General features: G+C 40.8%; 1 protein-coding gene across 10 annotated transcripts in view; it reads left to right on the top strand.

Annotated features, from left to right (window-relative positions):
• Positions 1-19,658, top strand: part of BCAS3 (BCAS3 microtubule associated cell migration factor) — a 553,715-nt gene that overhangs the window by 266,654 nt on the left and 267,403 nt on the right. For all 10 annotated transcript variants that reach the window (XM_075561479.1, XM_075561480.1, XM_075561485.1 and 7 more), the window contains 3 exons: positions 6,806-6,906; positions 12,478-12,674; positions 17,185-17,282. In XM_075561479.1, the coding sequence (XP_075417594.1) occupies positions 6,806-6,906; positions 12,478-12,674; positions 17,185-17,282 (396 nt within the window). The remainder of the gene's footprint in view (positions 1-6,805; positions 6,907-12,477; positions 12,675-17,184; positions 17,283-19,658) is intronic.

Below are 19,658 nucleotides of genomic sequence, written 5' to 3' on the forward strand. Positions count from 1 at the left end.
CGGCTGGTGTGCTTCTTCCATGTGGGCTTTCTTGCTTCTGAGCTAGATGGCTGCGTGTTTACCTTTAAGCCTTAAAGACCCCAGACGCTTTTATCTTTTGAGAGCCAGGCACCATCAGCTTTCTTCGACACATTTGCTTATGCACCTTTTAGTCTTCAGTGATCCTATTATGGAGGTGAGCATATAATGATATGATTTTTGTTCTTTGATGCCTGATAACTGATCCGTTCAGCACCTCGTGATCACACAGGCTAGTGTGCTTCTGCTATGTGGGCTTTGTTGATTCTGAGCTAGATGGTCGCTTGTTTACCTTCAAGCCTTTAAGACCCCAGATGCTATATCTTTTGATAGCCGGGCAACATCAGCTTTCTTCACCACATTTGCTTATTAATCCTCTTTGTCTTCAGCGCTTGTGTTGGGAAGCTGAGCATCATAGAATGCCAATTTAATAGAAGAAAGTATTCTTGCATTGAGGGAGTACTTGAGTGGATGTCCAGTGTCCTTCTGCTACCTTAATACTAAACCTATAAATGTATGCATCTATTTCCCCGTCCTCATATATAAATATATTTGCATATGTACATGCCTTTATCTAGTCCCCTATAAATGTCCTTTGCTTCCCAGCTCTTTCCTCTATTTCCTTTGACTTTCTTCCTGTCCCATGATCATGCTCAGCCCCCCACCTGGGTTTCAGCAATTCCTCTTGGTTACATTACCCTTGATCACACCCTCCCAGACCTCCCACACCCTCCTCACCAACGATTTGGATTACTTGTTGTTCCCTTGTCCCTGGGTTTGTTAACACCACTTCCAGTCCCCCCACCTCCCGCTCTCCCATGTCCCTCCGGTACTTTCGGTCCTGTTGTTTTCTCCGTCAGATTGTTCATCCAGCCTATCTAATTTAGACAGACCTGTGGAGATAATAACACGCACAAAAACAAGACAGAGCAAAACCAAGCAACAAGATACAACAAAAACAACAATAAGCCAATGACAAAAAAACCAAAATACAACAAAAAAGAAGAGCTTGTCATTAATTCAAGACTGTTTGTTGGCCTGTGTTGGCCTTTCCAGTCCAGTCTGTTGGGGCACCACGCCCTGGCCCCAAAGTCCGCCTTCAGCATTCCCTTGGGACCTCGCTGCTCTGTTCCTTTGCTGTTCTGTTGGACACCCTTAGTGCTGTGCCTCGGTGTGGCGGGATCAGATAGGACACTATTCCCACAGTGTGACTCTGGTGTTGTCTCCTGTAGGGCTAAGGGTCAGTGAGGGACGTCATGTCTCATAGTAGGGCTGGCCATGTGGTCCTCTCTGTGGACTGGGTGCTCTAATAAAGAACATCATCCGCACGGCCTGGTGGGCCAGGATGTGCTCCATTCTCTGGAGTAGCAGGAATTTTTGTTCTGTGGGCTCCAGACTTGGGACAATATCAAAGAATCATTTAATCTTTACCTTCATAGTTTTACTTATATTGCTACATAGACAGGGAAGTATGTGGGCCTTAGATAAAACTATTTTCCCTGCTTTACACACAGAAATATGCACACATATAAGACAACAAAATATACCCTGTGTTCTTTATGTTGGTTTTTTTTTTGCTTCCTAATTACTCAGTAGATACATCATCTACTTTCCTGAGAACACACTATAAACAAAGTCTGGCTCACAGTTATGTCTTAATAAACTCTTCATCCTGTCCTTGCTCCTTGATCTATACTTACATCAAATGCATTTGAGGATGTAATCTCTACAGTAAATGGGCAGTATATCATTTCAGCTAGGTGCATGTTTGGAAAATGCAGTATTGTCTGTAGGAATAGAACATAGCAGAGATTTTTATCTCTGGATTCCATAGCCTTTTCCTGTACTGTTTATCAATTATCGAGGACTAGCTGCTAAATATAAGAGAGTAAATATGTGAGTGTGTGTGTGTGTTAGGTATCTTAGTTCACTGCACTCAGAATGGCAGAATGCATACCTTTATTTCTCTGTACATAAACTAAAAGGTTTTTCTGAGCTTCCTTTCTAACAAAATATGGGAAAATTTGTCTCTGGCAATTATGTTGTTATTGTAAGATGCTGCCACTCCCTGCCCCCTCCTGTCTCATAATGACTCCATGCACAGCAAAATTAAGTGTTGTCCAATCTTGCACATACACAAACATACACAAAAGGGGGGGACTATAGTATCGTTAACTTCCTTCTACCTATCGTCCCGCTTTCAGTGATCAACTCCTGACCGTGTTGTTTTTGTGTAGCCCTTCCCCCAGCCCCAACCCGGCTACTAACTTATTTGAAGTCAGTTCCTGATAGCATATTTTATTATCCTGTCTTCCTGGGGGTTAAATAATGAGTTGGAAGTGTCCAACCATTCCTTAGTTCACAATTCTAATCTCCATTCCATCCACTTAATACTTATAAATCCAATATAAACTCTTGAGGAAATAGACAAGGAGTACCTGTTAATTACACGAGGATGTACTTTTCACTTCTCTTAAAGCTTTCTAACATCGTCCCATAATGTTCTTAAGCAAGCTCTTTATTCACAAATAAACAAACACCTCAATAGAGTGTAGGCCCTCACTCTCTTGACCCCTTTGCCTTCCTTAAGTCTCTACTCTCAACCTGGCTTACTGCCCCCACCCACTGCCACTGTCCTTGTCTGCAGTGCTGTGCCCTCAGACACTGGTGCTGCTCTTTCGGGTCACTTCCATAGGACCTTCACTGCTATCATCTGCTTTCCAAAGTGTGTCCCATCTTCTAGGTTCCAGCGCTGTCCACCTTGACTGGTATGTAAGGAGTGGTGATTTGAGGGATCCTCTTGTTCTATTCAAATGATACTTTTAAGGCTTAAGGAATTTTATGCCATAGAGGGCTCAACTCAACAGAAAAGCAAGTTATTATGTACAAAAGATTTGAGGACAGCCCAGAATTATGAAAATATTTTATTTAAAGCTTTGTAATATACACCAAAATTATTTCCAAGTTGATGCTTACATAATAATCAATTTCTCATTTTCATCTCCATGTTCATTAAATATTATGAGATGTTAAGTGCCACACTTTTATGATCACTTGACTTTGTGATGCAGCATGATTTTGAAGAACTAGTAGCTAAAGGTTTGGACAACTGCAAATCTACTAGTATTCTTTCACCCTACTAAGCAATTAACTGGCTTAGGGACTATTTCACCTCTTAGCACTCTGAAGTTTTTTGTGAATGTGTATCTTTTCAAATCATGCCCTATATTATACTATGGTTGCTTTTTTCCCCTCCCACTGTTAAAATTTAATTCTTACAAAATACCAGAACTGGTAAGAACACAGTGAGATTGGCATTCTTACTGCTCACTCTTTTTTGGCATAAGTATAAAGAGATTTAGAACTATTCACTTCCTTAGGCTTCAATTTTAGAGTCTAGACTAAGGAAAATATATAGAGCTCTGTGTACTAATATCTCTGGGTAGTGGAAATTATGACAGTTTTTCCTGATTTTCATTTTTTTAAAAAAGTTTCTCCCACATTTCCTTTCTTAGTGGGTCGGGGTGGGACTATACATTTTCCTACTATTATTTTCCTCATTCTCCATTTCTTTATCATTGCATAATTTCTCAGCATAACAAAATGATATGGTACCGTCAAAAAGAGGCTCAGATTTCAAAGCAAAATATTTGGTCCATAGTAGGAATTCATTGTATAGAATCAGTTTATTACTTTTCTTTTTTTTCTCAGTTTAGTACTTTTATGAAGTTTCATCTATATGTGAAAGCAGATTCGTACTCTCAGTCAATAATGGATTCCAAAAATCAAGGAAAGACCTGAAGAATATAAGAAATTTGGGGGGAGGGGGGTCTGTTCAGAAATTGAATTGTTTTTAAATAACAAATCTAATCTTATAATTCCCATTTATATGAAACTATTAACTAGGTCTTTGAAAGAATCTTTGTGTTGATATTTATTTCAAATATTTCTTCCTAACTTTTAAGATTTAATAAGCATCAAATCAGTTGCTTTGATAACTTGGAGGTGATCAAAATATATATCCTGCACCCCAGAAAATAGGCTTAGTTTTCAAGGTAATAGGTGTGTGATACTCAATTGAAGTTTTATCATTTCTGCCCAATGTACTTGTGTTTTAAGGTAAATTTAATAATTAGGAGTAGTTCTAGCTTTAAGAGTATTATGAGAAGATGTCAGACTGTTTTGTGTAGAAGTGAGAAGTTATATTCTTGTGCAGGTAACAAGTACCTAATATATATTTTTCCAAGAGTTTATGTTGGATTCTGTATATCGTGAGCCGAGATTAGTACCTGTCATTGACTAAGCACTAAGTAATAGCATTGGATTTTCAGACATTTTATACTCATTATTGAAACCTCAGGATAATAAAATACGATATACTGTATATACTCATGTATAAGCCAAGTTTTTCAGCACATTAAAAAAAATCATTTTTTTGAGGGCTCATACAGCTATTACCACAATCCATACATCCCTGTATTGTATGTCAAGCACATTTATTCATTTGTTTCCCTAATTTTCAAAGCATTTGCTTTCCACTTGAGCCCTTGGTATCAGCTCCTCCTTTTTCCCCTTCCTTCCCTCATCCCCCTCCCTCATGAACTCTTCATAATTTATAAATGATTATTATTTTGTCATATCTTACACTGTCTGAAATCTCCCTTCACCCACTTTTCCTGTTGTCCGTTCCCTAGGGAGGAGGTTGCATGTAGACCCATATAATCGGTTCCCACTTTCTACCCCACCTTCCCTTTTCACTCCGTATTGCCACTCTCAGCACTGGTCCTGAAGGGATCATCTGTCCTGGATTCCATGTTTCCGGTTCCTATCTGTCCCAGTGTACATCTTCTGGTCTAGCAGGTTCCATAAGGTAGAATTGGGATCATGGTAGTGGGCGGAGGGGAACCATTTAAGAACTAGAGGACAGTTGTATGTTTCATCGTTGCTACACTGCACCCTGACTGACTCGTCTCCTCCCTTAGATCGTTCTGTGAAGGGATGTCCAGTTGCCTACAGATCAACTTTGCGTCCCCATTCTGCACTCTTCCTCATTCACAATGATATGATTTTTTTTTGTTCTTTGCTGCCTGATACCTGATCCCATCGACACCTCGTGATTGCACAGGCTGGTGTGCTTCTTCCATACGGGCTTTGTTGCTTCTGAGCTAGATGGCTGCTTGTTTACCTTCGAGTCTTTAAGACCCCCAGACGCGATATCTTTTGATAGCCAGGCACCATCAGCTTTCTTCACATTTGCTTATGCACTCTTTTGTCTTCTGCGATAGTGCTGGGAAGGTGCGTATCATGGAATGCCAGTTTAATAGAACAAAGTGTTATTCCATAGGAGGGAGTACTTGAGTAGAGGCCCAATGTCCATCTGCTACCTTAATACTGAACTTATAAATATATTCACATAGATCTATTTCCCCATAATCATATCTAAATATATTTACATATGTACATGCCTGTATTCAGACCTCTGTAAATATCCTTTGCCTCCTAGTTTTTTCTCTCTTTCCTTTTACTTTACTCTTGTCCCACTATCATACTTAGCCTTCATTTGGGTTTCAGTAGTTCCTCTCCATCACATTGCCCTTAATCAATCCCTACCAGGCCTCTTATACCCTCCTTGCCACTGATTTTGGATCACTTGTTGTTCACTTGTCCCTGGGTTGGTCAACACCACCTCCTTTCCCCCACCACCCCCTCTCCCATGCCCCTCTGGAACCATCAGTCCCGCCGTTGTTTTCTCCTCCAGACTGTTCATCCAACCTATCTTATCTAGATAGACCTGCAGATATAATAATAAGCACCAAAAAAAAGACATAGCTAAACAAAGTGACAAAAGAAAAGGCAACAACAACAAAAACATACTGAGCATTAAAAAGAAGAACCTGTAAAAAAAAAAAGAAGAACCTGTTAATAGTTCAAGATCTGTTTATTGACCTCTAGGAGTGTCCTCCAGTCTAGTCTGATGGGGTGCCACACCCTGGCCCCAGAGTCTGTCCTTGGCACTCCCTCAGGACCTTCCTGTTCTGCACCTCCCCTCCTCTGCTGCATGCCCTCAGTATTTTGCCTCTGTGGTGGGGTCAGACCTGGCGCAATCCCAACACTGTCTCCAGTGTTGTCCCCCGGGGGGCCATGGGTCAGCGGGGGACGTAGTGTGTCCTAGTGAGTGGGGCTGGCCATATGCTCCTCTGTGTGCATAGGCTGTTCTGAGTGGGGATATTGTCCCAGCATGTGTTCCACTCTCTCTTCCTCCCCTTTCATTTGCTCCCTTGTGCTCTGATCAGACAAGTCCCTCTCCCTGAGCTGCAGCTTCAGTGCTGTCCTCTGAAGTAAATTCTTCTGGCGAAGGGGCGGCTGTCCATGTAGTTGGGATTGGGGCCGGGCCCTCAGTCCCTTCCACTGGCTCCCTACTCCATGCCAGCACACTGCATTCACATCCCGGAACACCATGTGTCTTTCAGCACATTTTTAATGAAGTTTTTGTGGCAACAGTAGGTGCCTCGGCTGAAATTCGGGTCGGCGTATACTCAAGCAAATACAGTATATCTCATATATCTGGAACGGGTGTCCAATAACTCACTGTCAGGAGTGGAACTAGGGAGAAGGATTATATAAGAAACAAGATGGCCATAGCTGGCCATTTTGAAGCTTCTGATTAGAAATCTTTCTGTCTTTGTCATCACAGTTTACCAGATTCTCACATTTAAAACTGTACATCCACACCACTTTTCCCCTACCTGGTTTTAAGTGACTTAAATCTGTTTTCTTTCTTTTACAGTGATTCCTCCTGGAAGTCCTGGGCCCATGACTCGGCATGGATCTTATGACAGTTTAGGTTCTGACCATAGTGGCCAGGAAGATGAAGAGTGGCTTTCTCAGGTAATACTCTGAAATGTGTGGGGAATTAAAATGAAAGAAAGCAGAAATCCATTGTCTTTTTGGATTTTTTTTTTCAGAGCAAAGTGTTAAAAGGTTTAGATTATGTAAGGTTTTGGAAGCACCACAAATTTACCAATTGTTTTTCCATAGGAATAATCCTTACAAATACTGGTGTGGTGATGCATACACGTGTGGCTGTGTTAACATATGTACCATATCTACTCGAATATAAGCAGACCCAAATATCAGCCGAGGCACCTAATTTTACCATCAAAACGGCATTAAAAATGTGCTGAAAAAATCGACTTATACACAAGTATATATAGTATGTCCTCAAACCAATATTTTATAAGAAATTCTTCATATGAAAATACAATAAAGTGAATCTGTGATGTTTCATACTGACAGCATAAAATAGGCACATCTTTCAAAATGTTTATCTCTATTCTTTAGGGCCTTGGATTTAGAAGTCTCTTTGGAGCATTTCACTTCAACTTGCCAATCAGAAAAGCAGTAGTGCATGATGTCAGAGTGAAAGTATGCAGAGTATAATTTTCCCTGTACCTCTGAGGAAAAGCCTGGTGATCTATTTGCTCACCACCACTACCACCCCCAAAAAATATCAGACCTCGAAAACCCTGTGCAGCACAGTTCCTCGCTGAGATACCTGAGGTCTCAATGAGTCTGAATCGACTCAGTGGCAGCTCTGGAACCATTTCCAACAGAGCAAACAAATGAGAAAGGAATTGGCTTAGACAGTGAAACCATGCAGGCTCTGCAGAATTAATTTTCTAGGGCCAACATTTTCTGATGATTGGGTTCATACTTTCATTGTAGAATTTCATCATTCCACTCTGTACAGTTTCTAGTTGGACAAGACTCGGTCCTGCCTCCTATCCGCACACCAGTGCTGCAGGAGCCTCTCAACCAGTCGGTCCTTCAGCTCTCTGGATCTCCAGGGCTTTGCGAGAAAAGAAACTGAAAGGTTTAAAAACGACGAGCTTACCAAGGACTTCATTACCAATAGTGTTCTGTCTGCTTTGGGCCTGACATCGTTTGATGGAGTTAATGACCTGTCTCAGATTACCAATCCAGTGGCTTGTCATCAGACAGGTACCTCAGAAAAAGTGCTCTTTCAGGGAAGGTGGCCTGAAAAGGGAGCCTAAAAAGTAGAAAATGAAGTCTCTTAAAAAGTAGAAAATGAAGTCTCTCCTAGGTAGAGTACATGTTACCCCACCACACATGCTCACAGGAAACTGTTGGAAGGAAGGCCGATACGTCAACTCCTGGCACAGAGAGAGGGCCATCTTATCTTGAGGAAGCCACATTAAAGTAAACCCTGGGTGCAGGTGGTGGGTTTCATAATCAAAATGTTGTCCTTCATAATAGAATGCTGGCAACGAAGCCACTGTCCTGCACTTCAACTTTTCAACCAGGAAAAAAGGGCTAGGGGGTAATGCATGCTGTCAGTGTGAAACTACACACAATATGTTTGCCGTGCACACAAGAGGAGGGTGCCCAGGAACATCTGGCCCTCGCCTCAGTGAAACAGCACGGGCATCTGTTTAGCTCTCGGCTCTGTGACACGGATGGTTTTGAGCTTAAAATACTAAGAATGTTTCATCTGTGGCCTAATTTACATTGCTTCATGCAGCTACTTGAGTCCGAAATCACCATCTCAGTCTGAGTAGTTTTCTCCCTTTGATTGGTGGGAATGTGAATATCGTTCCAAAATCATGATACTTTTGCCCTTCCAGAGTCATACACAAAGAGAGCCACACTCTGTGAACCTTTTCAGTTATGTTTTCTTAAGAATTAATCACCACCATCATAGAAATGTGATTAAATTGAAAAGAACTAATGGCAAAAATGCAGCACAGGCAGAGTCAGTTCCATAAACTATGTGCAGATATGGATGGCGCAATTATAAAACACCATAAGATGTAGTCTCTAACCGCAGGTTTTCATACTGTACCTGATTCAAGTTCCTCATTTGTAAAATCATGAATGATGTTTATTTTCTGATTTGGTTATTAGCGTCTGCTTTCTCCCTAGTCTTTACAATGCTTACTGCAATAAGGGCAACATTCCTTACTCACTCCAACTTGTATGAAGTTCATTAAGCACTGTAGTCTTACTGTTTGCAGCACCTAAAATATCTGTGTCATTGTGGTGGTTGAGAAAACACTTGGTAAAGTTACAAAGATAAAAGATTTGGGTGGGTGGGTGGGGGAGTAAAAAGACCTGGATTTATTTATAGCCCCCCTCATGTATTCCTCTCTCTTTTTTCATGTCTATCTAGATAAGATAGGCTAGATAAACAATCTCAAGGAGAAAACAATGGGATCAACAGTCGCTGGAGGACAGGGGAGGTGGGGGGAAGGGAGGGGGAACCAACAAACCCAGGGACAAGAGAACAACAAGAGATCTAAAATCAATGGTAAGGAGGGTGTAGAATGCCTGGTGGGGTCCGATCGAGTGCAGTGTAGCTTAGAAGAATTACTGAGAACCAAGTCAAGGTTGAACATGATAGTTGGAAAGGAGGAAATTAAAAGGAAATAGAAAAAAGAACTAGGAGGCAAAGGGCATTTATAGAGGTATAAATATAGGCATGTATATATGTAAATATATTAATATATTATGATAGGATACAGGGCTATGTATACATATTTGTGTTAAATATTGAGGTAGGAGATGGACATTGGACCTCTACTCAAGTCTTCCCTCAACACAAGAACATTTTGTTGTAATAAACTATAATTCTGTGATGCCCATCTTCCCGAGAAGATGAAGTCAAAATGGGTGCATAAGCAAATGTGCTGAAGAAAGCTGATGGTGCCCGGCTATTAAAAGATGCAGCAGCTGGGGTCTTAAAGGCTTGCAATTAAGTAAGTGGCCATCTAGCAGGGAAGCAACAAAGCCCTCATGGAAGAAGTGCATCAGCCTGTGTGATTACATGATGACAGGATCAGGTATCCAGCATCAGAAGATCAAAACAAGCAATCATATTGATGTGACTGAGGGGGGTTGGAGTGGAGATCCAAAGCCCATCTGTAGACAGTTGGACATCCCCTCCCATAAGGAAGGGAAAAGCCAGCCAGGGTTCAGTATAGCACTGATGAAAGACAGCATTCCTCTACTTCTTTAATGTTCTCCCCACCCCCACCATAACCCAGTTCTACCTTAGAAATCCTGCTAGATCGGAGCATGTGCACTGGTACAGATAAAAGCCCTACCCATGGAGTCCAGGACATACAAAACCCTCAGTAGCATTGCAATGATGGAAGTATAATACACAACCCCTTCTCTGCCTTTAGGGGGACAAACAACAGAAATGTGTGTGAAGGGAGACAGAGGATAATATAAGATATGAAAATAATAATTTTTGATCTCGAGGGTGGGGGAAAACTGATACTAAGGGCTCAAATAGAAGGAAAATATTTTGAAAACGTTGATCACAACATATGTAGAAATGTGCTTGATACAGCTGATGTGTGGATTTTCATAAGTGCTGTAAGAGCCCTCAATAAAATAAGTTACTAAAAAAAACTAGGTTTAGAAAAATTATATACTCCTTTTAAAATTTCAGTAGTAGAGTTTTGATAGTTTTTAGGGTGATAGACTAACTGTTATGATACTTAGTTTTGGGAATAAACTGGCACCTCAGTTATTTAGTGCTACTGTAAACAAACACCTAAATGTGGGTGGCCTTAACAAACAGATTGATTTTCTCACGTGTAGGAAGCTACAAGTTCAAATTCAAAGTACTGGCTCAGGGACGGCTTTAGAAGGTTGTCAACTCTGGGGAACAGTCCTTGTCTCTTCATCCTCTGGTTCGTGGTTCTTTGGAGATGTCCGTGTGACATAAAATCTATCTTCCCCTATCTCTACTGATTCCATTTCTCTATTGTAAGACACACACCCTCCAAAAAAGTTGCCTCGTTCATGAAATAGAATACTCATTCCCACCTGACATGAGAAGCACAGATGTAGAGTTTAGGATTCATCGCATTCAATCCATAACATTTTCCAATTCATAACAACCAATTTGAAATGTTTCCAAATTTTTTTAGACCTTTTCTTTTCCTCGCATACTTCAAGAGCGACTTCATGTTTTTTATGAGTTGGATCTATAGTAAAGCAACTACATTTTTTTAAATTTACAAATAATTTTATTGGGACTCATAAAACTCTTATCACAATCCATACATCCATCCATTGTGTCGAGCACAGTTGTGCTTTTCTTGCCCTCATCTTTCCCAAAACATCTGCTTTCTACTTGAGCCATTGGTATTAGCTCCTCATTTCCCCCCTCCCTCCCTGCTACCTGCTCCCTTATGAACCCTTGATAAGTTATAAATTATTATTTTGTCATATCTTACACTGTCTGACGTCTCCCTTTACTCACTTTTCTGTTGTCCATCCCCCAGGGAGGGGGTTATATATTAGATCTTTATAATCTGCATCCCTTTCTATCCCACATTCCCTCCACCCTCCCAGTATCGCCACTCTCAGCGCTAGTGCTAGTCCTGAAGGGATCATCTGTCCTGGACTCCCTGTTTCCAGTTCCTATCTGTACCAGTGTACATCCTCTGGTCTAGCCGGATTTGTAAGGTAGAATTGGGATCATGATATTGGGGCATCCGGAGGGAGAGAGCATTTAAGAACTAGAGGAAAGTTGTATATTTCATGGTTGCTACACTGCATCCTGACTGGCTCATCTCCCCGCGATCCCTCTGAAAGAGGATGTCCAGTTGCCTACAGATGGGATTTGGGTTCCCAGTCTGCACTCCCTCTCATTCACAATGATAGGATTTTTTGTTTTTTGATGCCTGATACCTGATCCCTTTGACACCTTATGATCACACAGGCTGATGTACTTCTTCCGTGTGGGCTTTGTTGCTTCTTAGGTAGATGGCTGCTTGTTTACCTTCAAGCCTTTGAGACCCTAGACGCTATATCTTTTGATAGCTGGACACCATCAACTTTCTTCAGCACATTTGTTTATGCATACATTTGTCTTCAGCAATTGTGTGGGGAAGGTGAGCATCATGGAATGCCAGTTTAATAGAACAAAGTGTTCTTGCATTGAGGGAGTACTTGAGTGCAGGCCAATGTCCATCTGCTACCTTAATACTAAGCCTATCCATGTATGCACACATTTACTTTTAAATTGTGAACTAACAGGTGTAGTTTTCACTGTATGTCCAGAGAGTGGAAAGTACTGTCTAAAATGTATGAAGATAGCCCCTAGGGAACTGACACTGGTTATGAGATAAGGAGCCAATTCCTTGACTTTTGTGTGATTTTTGTGGGGGTTTTCTTTCTTACTCTGTGTTACTCAGAATGGTTTGTTGTTTTTTGCTTGCTTGCTTATTTTGACCAAAACCGTTAGTGGGCTATACTCATTGTGGGTTTAGCTGTGATTATCACCTTTTAATTTTGGGTTTTCTTTCCCTCCCCCGCTCAGTTAAGGTGAACTCTTTAAAGATGATGGGTACAAGAGAGAGGATAGGGATAGGTCATGGGAAAATCATGATACATTTAACTCTCGATCCTGCTTTCTTCCAGGTTGAAATTGTAACACATACTGGACCCCACAGACGTCTGTGGATGGGTCCACAGTTCCAGTTCAAAACCATCCATCCATCAGGCCAAACCACAGTCATTTCATCCAGTTCATCCGTGTTGCAGTCACATGGTCCAAGTGATACTCCACAACCCCTTTTGGATTTTGACACGGATGACCTTGATCTCAACAGTCTCAGGTACGAAATAAGAACTAGGGAGTGATTTGATTGGCAGAAGTACTTCGTTTGTTTGAGTGTTAACCCCACCCCACTCCTGGCCTGCCTTTGGCACAATATCCTATTATAGATTTACATAACTGGAGAATCACAAAGAAATGAATCGCACATTTGCTAACTAGCCGTTTGGTAATGTTTTCCTAGACCACATATCTAGCGACCTTGGAAAGCCACCGTTTCTCTGATGCCTTGCTCCCACTTCTAATTGCTTCCAGGTTGATTACAGCCTTTTTATCTAGTCTGATGCTGACATCATCTTCCAATTCTGTTTCAGCTGTGACTTTCATCTAGGGTTGCATCTTATTCTACATGACTTTAAATTATATATATCTGTATGATGATGACCTTTTTGGAAACTGATTGTGGTAGCAAATTTACAATTCTGCTGGACATGATTGAACTATGGAGTGATTTGATATATGTATTAATCCCAAGTAATAAAAAAATAAGACAATAAAATAAGAAAAAACCCTGAACTATCAAAGACAAAAATTAATTTGACACAAAATAAAATAAAATTCCATCCTGTTGAGTGGAGTTATATAAAATTTGGAAACTTTTATATCATGCAGTTGGCATATAAATTTGTTTCATTTGTTATTTCCATTTATTAAATTGAAAATATCGGCCTTGGTTAAGACTAGCTTCTATTATCCTTTTAATGGGAAATAATATTTGGCTCTAAGTAGTCTTCTTAGTAGCCTTCCCTTGTCAGCATCCAATTAGAAAGCCCAATGCTTTTCATTCTTGTTTACCATTCTTCTACCCCAGCTCCTTACTCCTATTCGCCTACATTTCTTTAGGTCTCCAAGCACTAGAACGTTGACCTCTTTTTCTCTATTAAATTGTGAAATCTTTGTTACCTATGTAGTCCTGCCAGGATGCCATTCTTCATCCTAGCCAGAATGGCAAAAAGGCAGATATAGTGTTTTGTTTGTGTATCCATAAGGGTTAACTTCATGGTAGTTCCTTGGCAAGAACAGAAATTTAAAATGTGAAAAAGCAATGAAGGATATGGTAATAGACGTGAGAAACAACCAACATTAAAACAACAGCACCTAAATTTTTATTTAAGAGTAGCTCTAGAGAAATTGATTACGTCTATTAGTTTGCCTTCAGCTACAAGGAACATTAACTCCAATTTATTTTATTTTAACTGCGTTTATGTCACATGATACAAAATTTACCATTTCACAGTCTGTAGTTCAGTGGGTTTTAGTATATCCACCATTTTGTAAGCTATTTCCACTTAGTTCCAGAAGTCCCCATTAGTCCAACCAATTAATTTTTATTTTTGTCTTTTTTCTACTTAGTTCTAAACATATATAAAGGTACAGACTCTGTTAGAATAAAGTCTCATCTGTCTTTTCCCCAGCTTCAATACACCAATTTACAGCCAGTCTTGTTTCACTCATACCCTAAACCATCACCCCATACCCAGATCTGAATCATTCACAAAATTCAATAGAAATTTAATTAATAAAGAAATCTAGGGGTGGGGATGAAAAAGAGTAGCTGACACCAAGGACTCAATTGAAAAGAAATATCTAGAAAATAATGATGGCAACATATGTACAAATGTGCTTGATACAATTGATGTATGGATTTTTACACGGACTGTAAAAGCCCTCAATAAAATGTTTTGTTTTTTTTTTAAAGAAAGAGATTTATTAGCATACATACATTGTTCAGACCAGAAGAGGTGGTTTTACTTGGGATAAATTAGACATATGTAACAAACTAACTTTATGTTGCTTTCAAGAATAAGATACACGTACACACGCACACATACTATTTTTGTCCTTTCCCAGAAACTTCAAACAAATTATCCCTCTTTTCTCACTGGCCCAAATTGACTAGGTCTGCTCATACCTGGGCAAACAGCACTGATGGGGGTAAAAAGTTCATTAAACAGGTGGCATCTCACCCTCCTTGATGGGCCTCTACCGTCCATCTTAACTGGATTCTCACATCAACTGACACACACACACACACACACTGCACTCCACTTTATAGCCAGGTTCGACACACACACACACACACACACACCACCACCACCACCACCACCACCACCCCCCACTCCACTTTGTAGCCAGGTTCGCCATTTATTGCAGTGGCCACACACTCACAGATTATACTCAAGAGGAGCTGATTGATTAAGGAAGATAGGTTATAAAAGCTATATAGATTGAAAAGCTATACAGAGTGAGTAATTCAGACAATAGCCTCTTGTCAGCCATGCACACAGGCAAGCCATTCTCTGATCTTTCGCCTCTCAGCTGCATAGCCCATTATTTTCTGTGCCTGACTCCTCTTCTAGGGCTGCCACCAAATAGTCAAAGGGCATCCGACTCTGCCATATGTCTCAGCCAGAAGGCACTCAATTCTAGCCTCTGGTCAGCAAACCCAGCTCTCCCAGATAAGTGCCTGGAGCACCCCACCCCACAAATCAGTCTGTCGTCCAAAGGGACTCAGTGTTGCTTACTCTGGGAAGCTCATCACTCCGTTATAGTTTATGGATTTTGATTCCTCTCTCTGGTGTCACAGCTGTCTCTTGGATCCAGGTGTCTCACCGTGCAGGGATTCTAGGGTCCTCTCATGGCTGCTTCTGGAAGGTTCCCATTCTGCTTCTGCGGTGGTTCATCTCACACCCAACAGGACAGCATTCACAGTTAACCCTGTTAGCAGTCACTCTCCACTGCAATGTATCATCATACCAGTATCTTCCCCTAGCTTCTTTCAACTGGACCCTCAGGACAAACTCTCTCTGGTGGAAGTTTCAAAGACTGTGTCTACAAGAACCTTATTAAATAGTACTCAGTACTGCAGTGGAGTCCTATAACTGGCTTAGAAAAATAAACTGGGGTGAAATAGATCATTGGGAGTCTGCCAAATTGTCTACTGTAGCAGTGATCCCTACTTGTATACCAATAATTTCAGTAGTGTATGCTTTCAGAACGATAAACTTTTGTAAAAGAGCCAGCGCACCATCTCATGCCTCACTCCCACTTCTTTTCCCATGGCACTCATGCATTCCTTCCCACTCTGCTTCCAAGAACTCCCCTTTTCAAGCAACTCATTCGTAACGTGGCATTTCAGGTGTCTATAATCTGTTTGATGTTGCTTATCAGTCTATCATTCTTGAACCTGTTACCATTCTTGGCTTCTCCCAAATCATTCCCTGGATTTATCATGTTTAGCCCTCAGGCCAAGGCTCTGCTGGTGCTAACCTGGCCCTGAAGGTGCGTTTCTTGCCCTTTTCCATGTATGCATTTCCTAGAGGTTGGTCTCCTCTGCATCATGCATGCATACTCCCTCCCCCACTTCATTCTGTGCTATCTTATGTCATTGGTTTTTATACTGTCTATTCTGTGCAGCACCTCAGGTATGTTTATATATGACATAGATCTACATTGGAGACCTAGCATTCCACATTTCCTTTCCTTCTTGCTGTCAGAATAGTCCTGACACAGGCCTAATATTTAGCAAATAGCTATTTGCTAAATGAATTATCTCAAATGTTACATATATTGCTATAACAAATTGTTGTTTCTTTAAATTGCCTGGGGCTCTCTTATCTTTTAGTCACCAAGATGTTTGTGTGGATAGTGTATATTTTAATATGACTACAGTTTGATCTTTGGCATGTATGAATTTAGGATACTCAGGGAAATCGAAATTATTTGTTTGAGTAACGGTTTTGCCAAGGTTCTGATGGTTCATGTTAGGCGGTTAGCCGAGTTTGTTTGTAGCCTAGCTAAGCACTCTGCAGCCCCATCCACACCTTTCTTACCCTTTGCCTGTTGTCAAATATGAAACAACTCACATTAAGAATTTTAAGGGGGTTTCATGACGAGGTAGTCAATTAAGCACTGGGCTTGTAACCACAGGTCAGCAGTTCAAACCCACTAGCTGTTCCACTACAGAAAAATGAGGCTGGTTCCTCCCATAAAGATGTATAGCCGTAGAAACCTATTTAGCAGTCCTGCTTTGCCGTCCTATAGAGTCACTATGAGTCAGAGTCAACTTGACAGGATTTCAAAATAATAATTTCATATTTTCAACCATACACTGCTACTTTTTATAGAAGGTATTGCTAATTTCAGTACTATTCACAAATTTGAGGATTCTCAGAATTTTTCAGATGTATCCCTTGCAAATGCCTAATGTCTAAGAAGAAAGGGTTTTATATACTCTCCTTTTCTATCTAGCGCACCCTTTAAATGAATGTTAACTTTTCAATGACTTAAAATAGATTGAAGGAGTGGGGAGAGGAGAGAAAATCTGTTAGATTTTAATTTTGCTCAAGAATTAGAGACTGCAGCTTCCCTAGAAGTCCGGTTTTCAAGCGAACGGTTGGTTCTTTACTGGATTGGGTTGTTCAGTTTTCCTGGTCCGAGTCTGTTGTAGCAAGCCGCAGTTTGACACCAGTAAAGATAGGTGAATGAAATGAAATGCAATTGCCTTGCAGGATCCAGCCAGTCCGCTCTGACCCAGTCAGCATGCCGGGGTCCTCCCGGCCAGTCTCTGACCGAAGGGGAGTTTCCACCGTGATTGATGCTGCCTCAGGTAGGACTCCGCCCCAAATTTCTCCTGGGTGGCTCTTGGCAGTTTTTACCTGTTTTCTTGCACAGTGTTGAGGAGGATATTATTCATTTGCCGTCCTCTTTTCTTCCTTTTTTGGGGTGAGTGTGTATGTTATAACGCGGTCCTCTGCCTACATTGGTGGCTAAAACAATGACATGCATTAAGGTTGGTAAATGATGCGGTGGAATTGGCACTTGATTAAATGTAATGAACACAATATTGAAGGCTCCAGGCTTGATGACTGCTTTGCCTTTGATCATTCAAATGTGGAGAAGCCACCTTGACAGAGAATGTAAATACAATATATGGATTCAATTTACTTAACCTGTTGAGAATCAAAGTAGCTGATCTGTGGAAGCAGAATTCAAATGCTTTAGCTTGAAAGGTTTTATTATTGAAAGCATAAAGTTTAGAAATTCATTAACTTAACTCTGGTCTGTCTACCATGATTATTAAATTCCTACTCATGAATGAAGGCATGCATATGTATCATTAGTACTGGGAAGCCAATCCTTGGCTTGGTAGGTGAGAATTACTATAGCAGTTAAGTAAAAGCATTGCCCTTCAGTGTGGTTGCTTACATATTAGATCTGCTTGCAATAATACTTTTTTGGAACGTTTTATTGTATTTTCTTTGAAAGTTTATGTAACAAATTAGTTTCCCTTACTGTTGAATTTTTACACAAATTGCTCCATGACTTTGCTCTCCCCACAATGTGCCAACACTCTCCTCATTTCTACTGTACATTCCCTCCCCAACATTTCCTCTTTGTTTGGAGCATGCTGTTAAGTTGTTTGTTTGGTTGGTTTTTTTGTGCCCTCTCTAAGTTTAATAACAGAACAGGGAGGGTGGTTCCTTACATAACTGTGTGGCTGGGGAGCATCTGAAGATAACACACAGCAGGGTTTTGTCCAGAAAAGTTCCCCACACATCGAGTTATTAAACACTCAGCCTGAGTCAAACAGCTGAGTCAGGGAGGATTTTAATCTATAGTGATTTCAAAATCCCTAGAGATTGCTAATTTGATTGAGGCTTAAACAGTAAAAGAAAATGGAAACAAACACAAAGCTCATTTGTGAAGGTCACTTTTACAAGACCGGAACTTCTGCTTCGGACTCTCGCTGGCTACATTTTGAAGCTATGAAAGCTACTGGATTTTGTACAGTCTCTAAGCTCACTGTTTTGGTTTTTTGGACCGGTTTATAACTTGTGTCTTATTTCACTGTTCGCATCCCCAGCCGTGCCTTCAATTTGAATGCAGACTTGTATTTTTGAGGACTCGCAATTGTTCCTGTGCTTTAACTTGGCAGCCATGGCTGACTCCTGGAAACAAGCAGAGAAGTGTGTTTCTCTAGCTTGACTCCCCTGGAGGGCCTGAGACATGGAGCTCGGTGGCTTCCTCATTAAACCTGTTTGATAGTCTTGATTTGGAAATGCTACTAGAAAGAACCTCGTCTGGAATTACCATTTAGAATGGCCAATTCTGGACTTGGGGCCCTTTGCCCTACAGTGTGTCTTCCTGATTACAGCAGTAGCCCGGATGGGAGTTTTTAGACATTCTTAGACTGCCAGAGTTTTCATGTTTTCAGGAGGAAACGTCACTAGCTACCAGGATTACATACGTGCCATTAAAGTGGTTACCATATGTGTTCTTATTAGAAGTTGACCTTATTCAGTGTGGCCTCCTGACAGCACAGACTATGTGTATTGTGTAGCACTGTCTTTGTTAACTTTAGCTCTTTACAACGTTGTCCTACTCAACAAAGAGGGACATCAGAGAAATGTTGTTCCGTAGTTTTGTTCATCTCTTTAAAAAATGTTTTAAGTTTATTTTTTAATAAGGAATGTAGCCTATGTGCATCTTCATCGCAGACACAGTGTGGGAGCGTCTCGGAGCCTCTGCCTGGAAGATGGAGGTTTTGTGTAGGGAGCGATCTTCCTGGTGGCTATGCCTTATTGTTGTCAGCTGGGCCGGATGTCAGTCCAGGAAGCCACAGTTCCTTTCTGAAAGATAGCCCAGCTAGTGTGCTGCTAGAGCTGGAGGAGCCTGTTCACGAGAATCTGGCCTTTTACACTTTTATTCTCGTTATCTACCTGCTGAGCAGTTTGGAGACCTTTTAAATAAAGAGCCAATGTTAGACATAGTTTTGAGTATGTTTGTTTCAAATCTTCATTTATCTGCTATGCTCTATTTAAAAAAAAAACGTGTTTTATTGTGGTTTGGATGAAAGCTTACATTCAACAATTTACATCCATTTTGTTTGGTGACCTTAGTTACAATCACCTCCATGTAACAGCACTCTTCCTACTTTCCAGCCCCCCTTTTACTTTGGAACTTGGCTTTGGGACAAATGCAA

Source organism: Tenrec ecaudatus, chromosome 10 (assembly GCF_050624435.1).
Source record: "Tenrec ecaudatus isolate mTenEca1 chromosome 10, mTenEca1.hap1, whole genome shotgun sequence".
Lineage (NCBI taxonomy): Eukaryota > Metazoa > Chordata > Mammalia > Afrosoricida > Tenrecidae > Tenrec > Tenrec ecaudatus.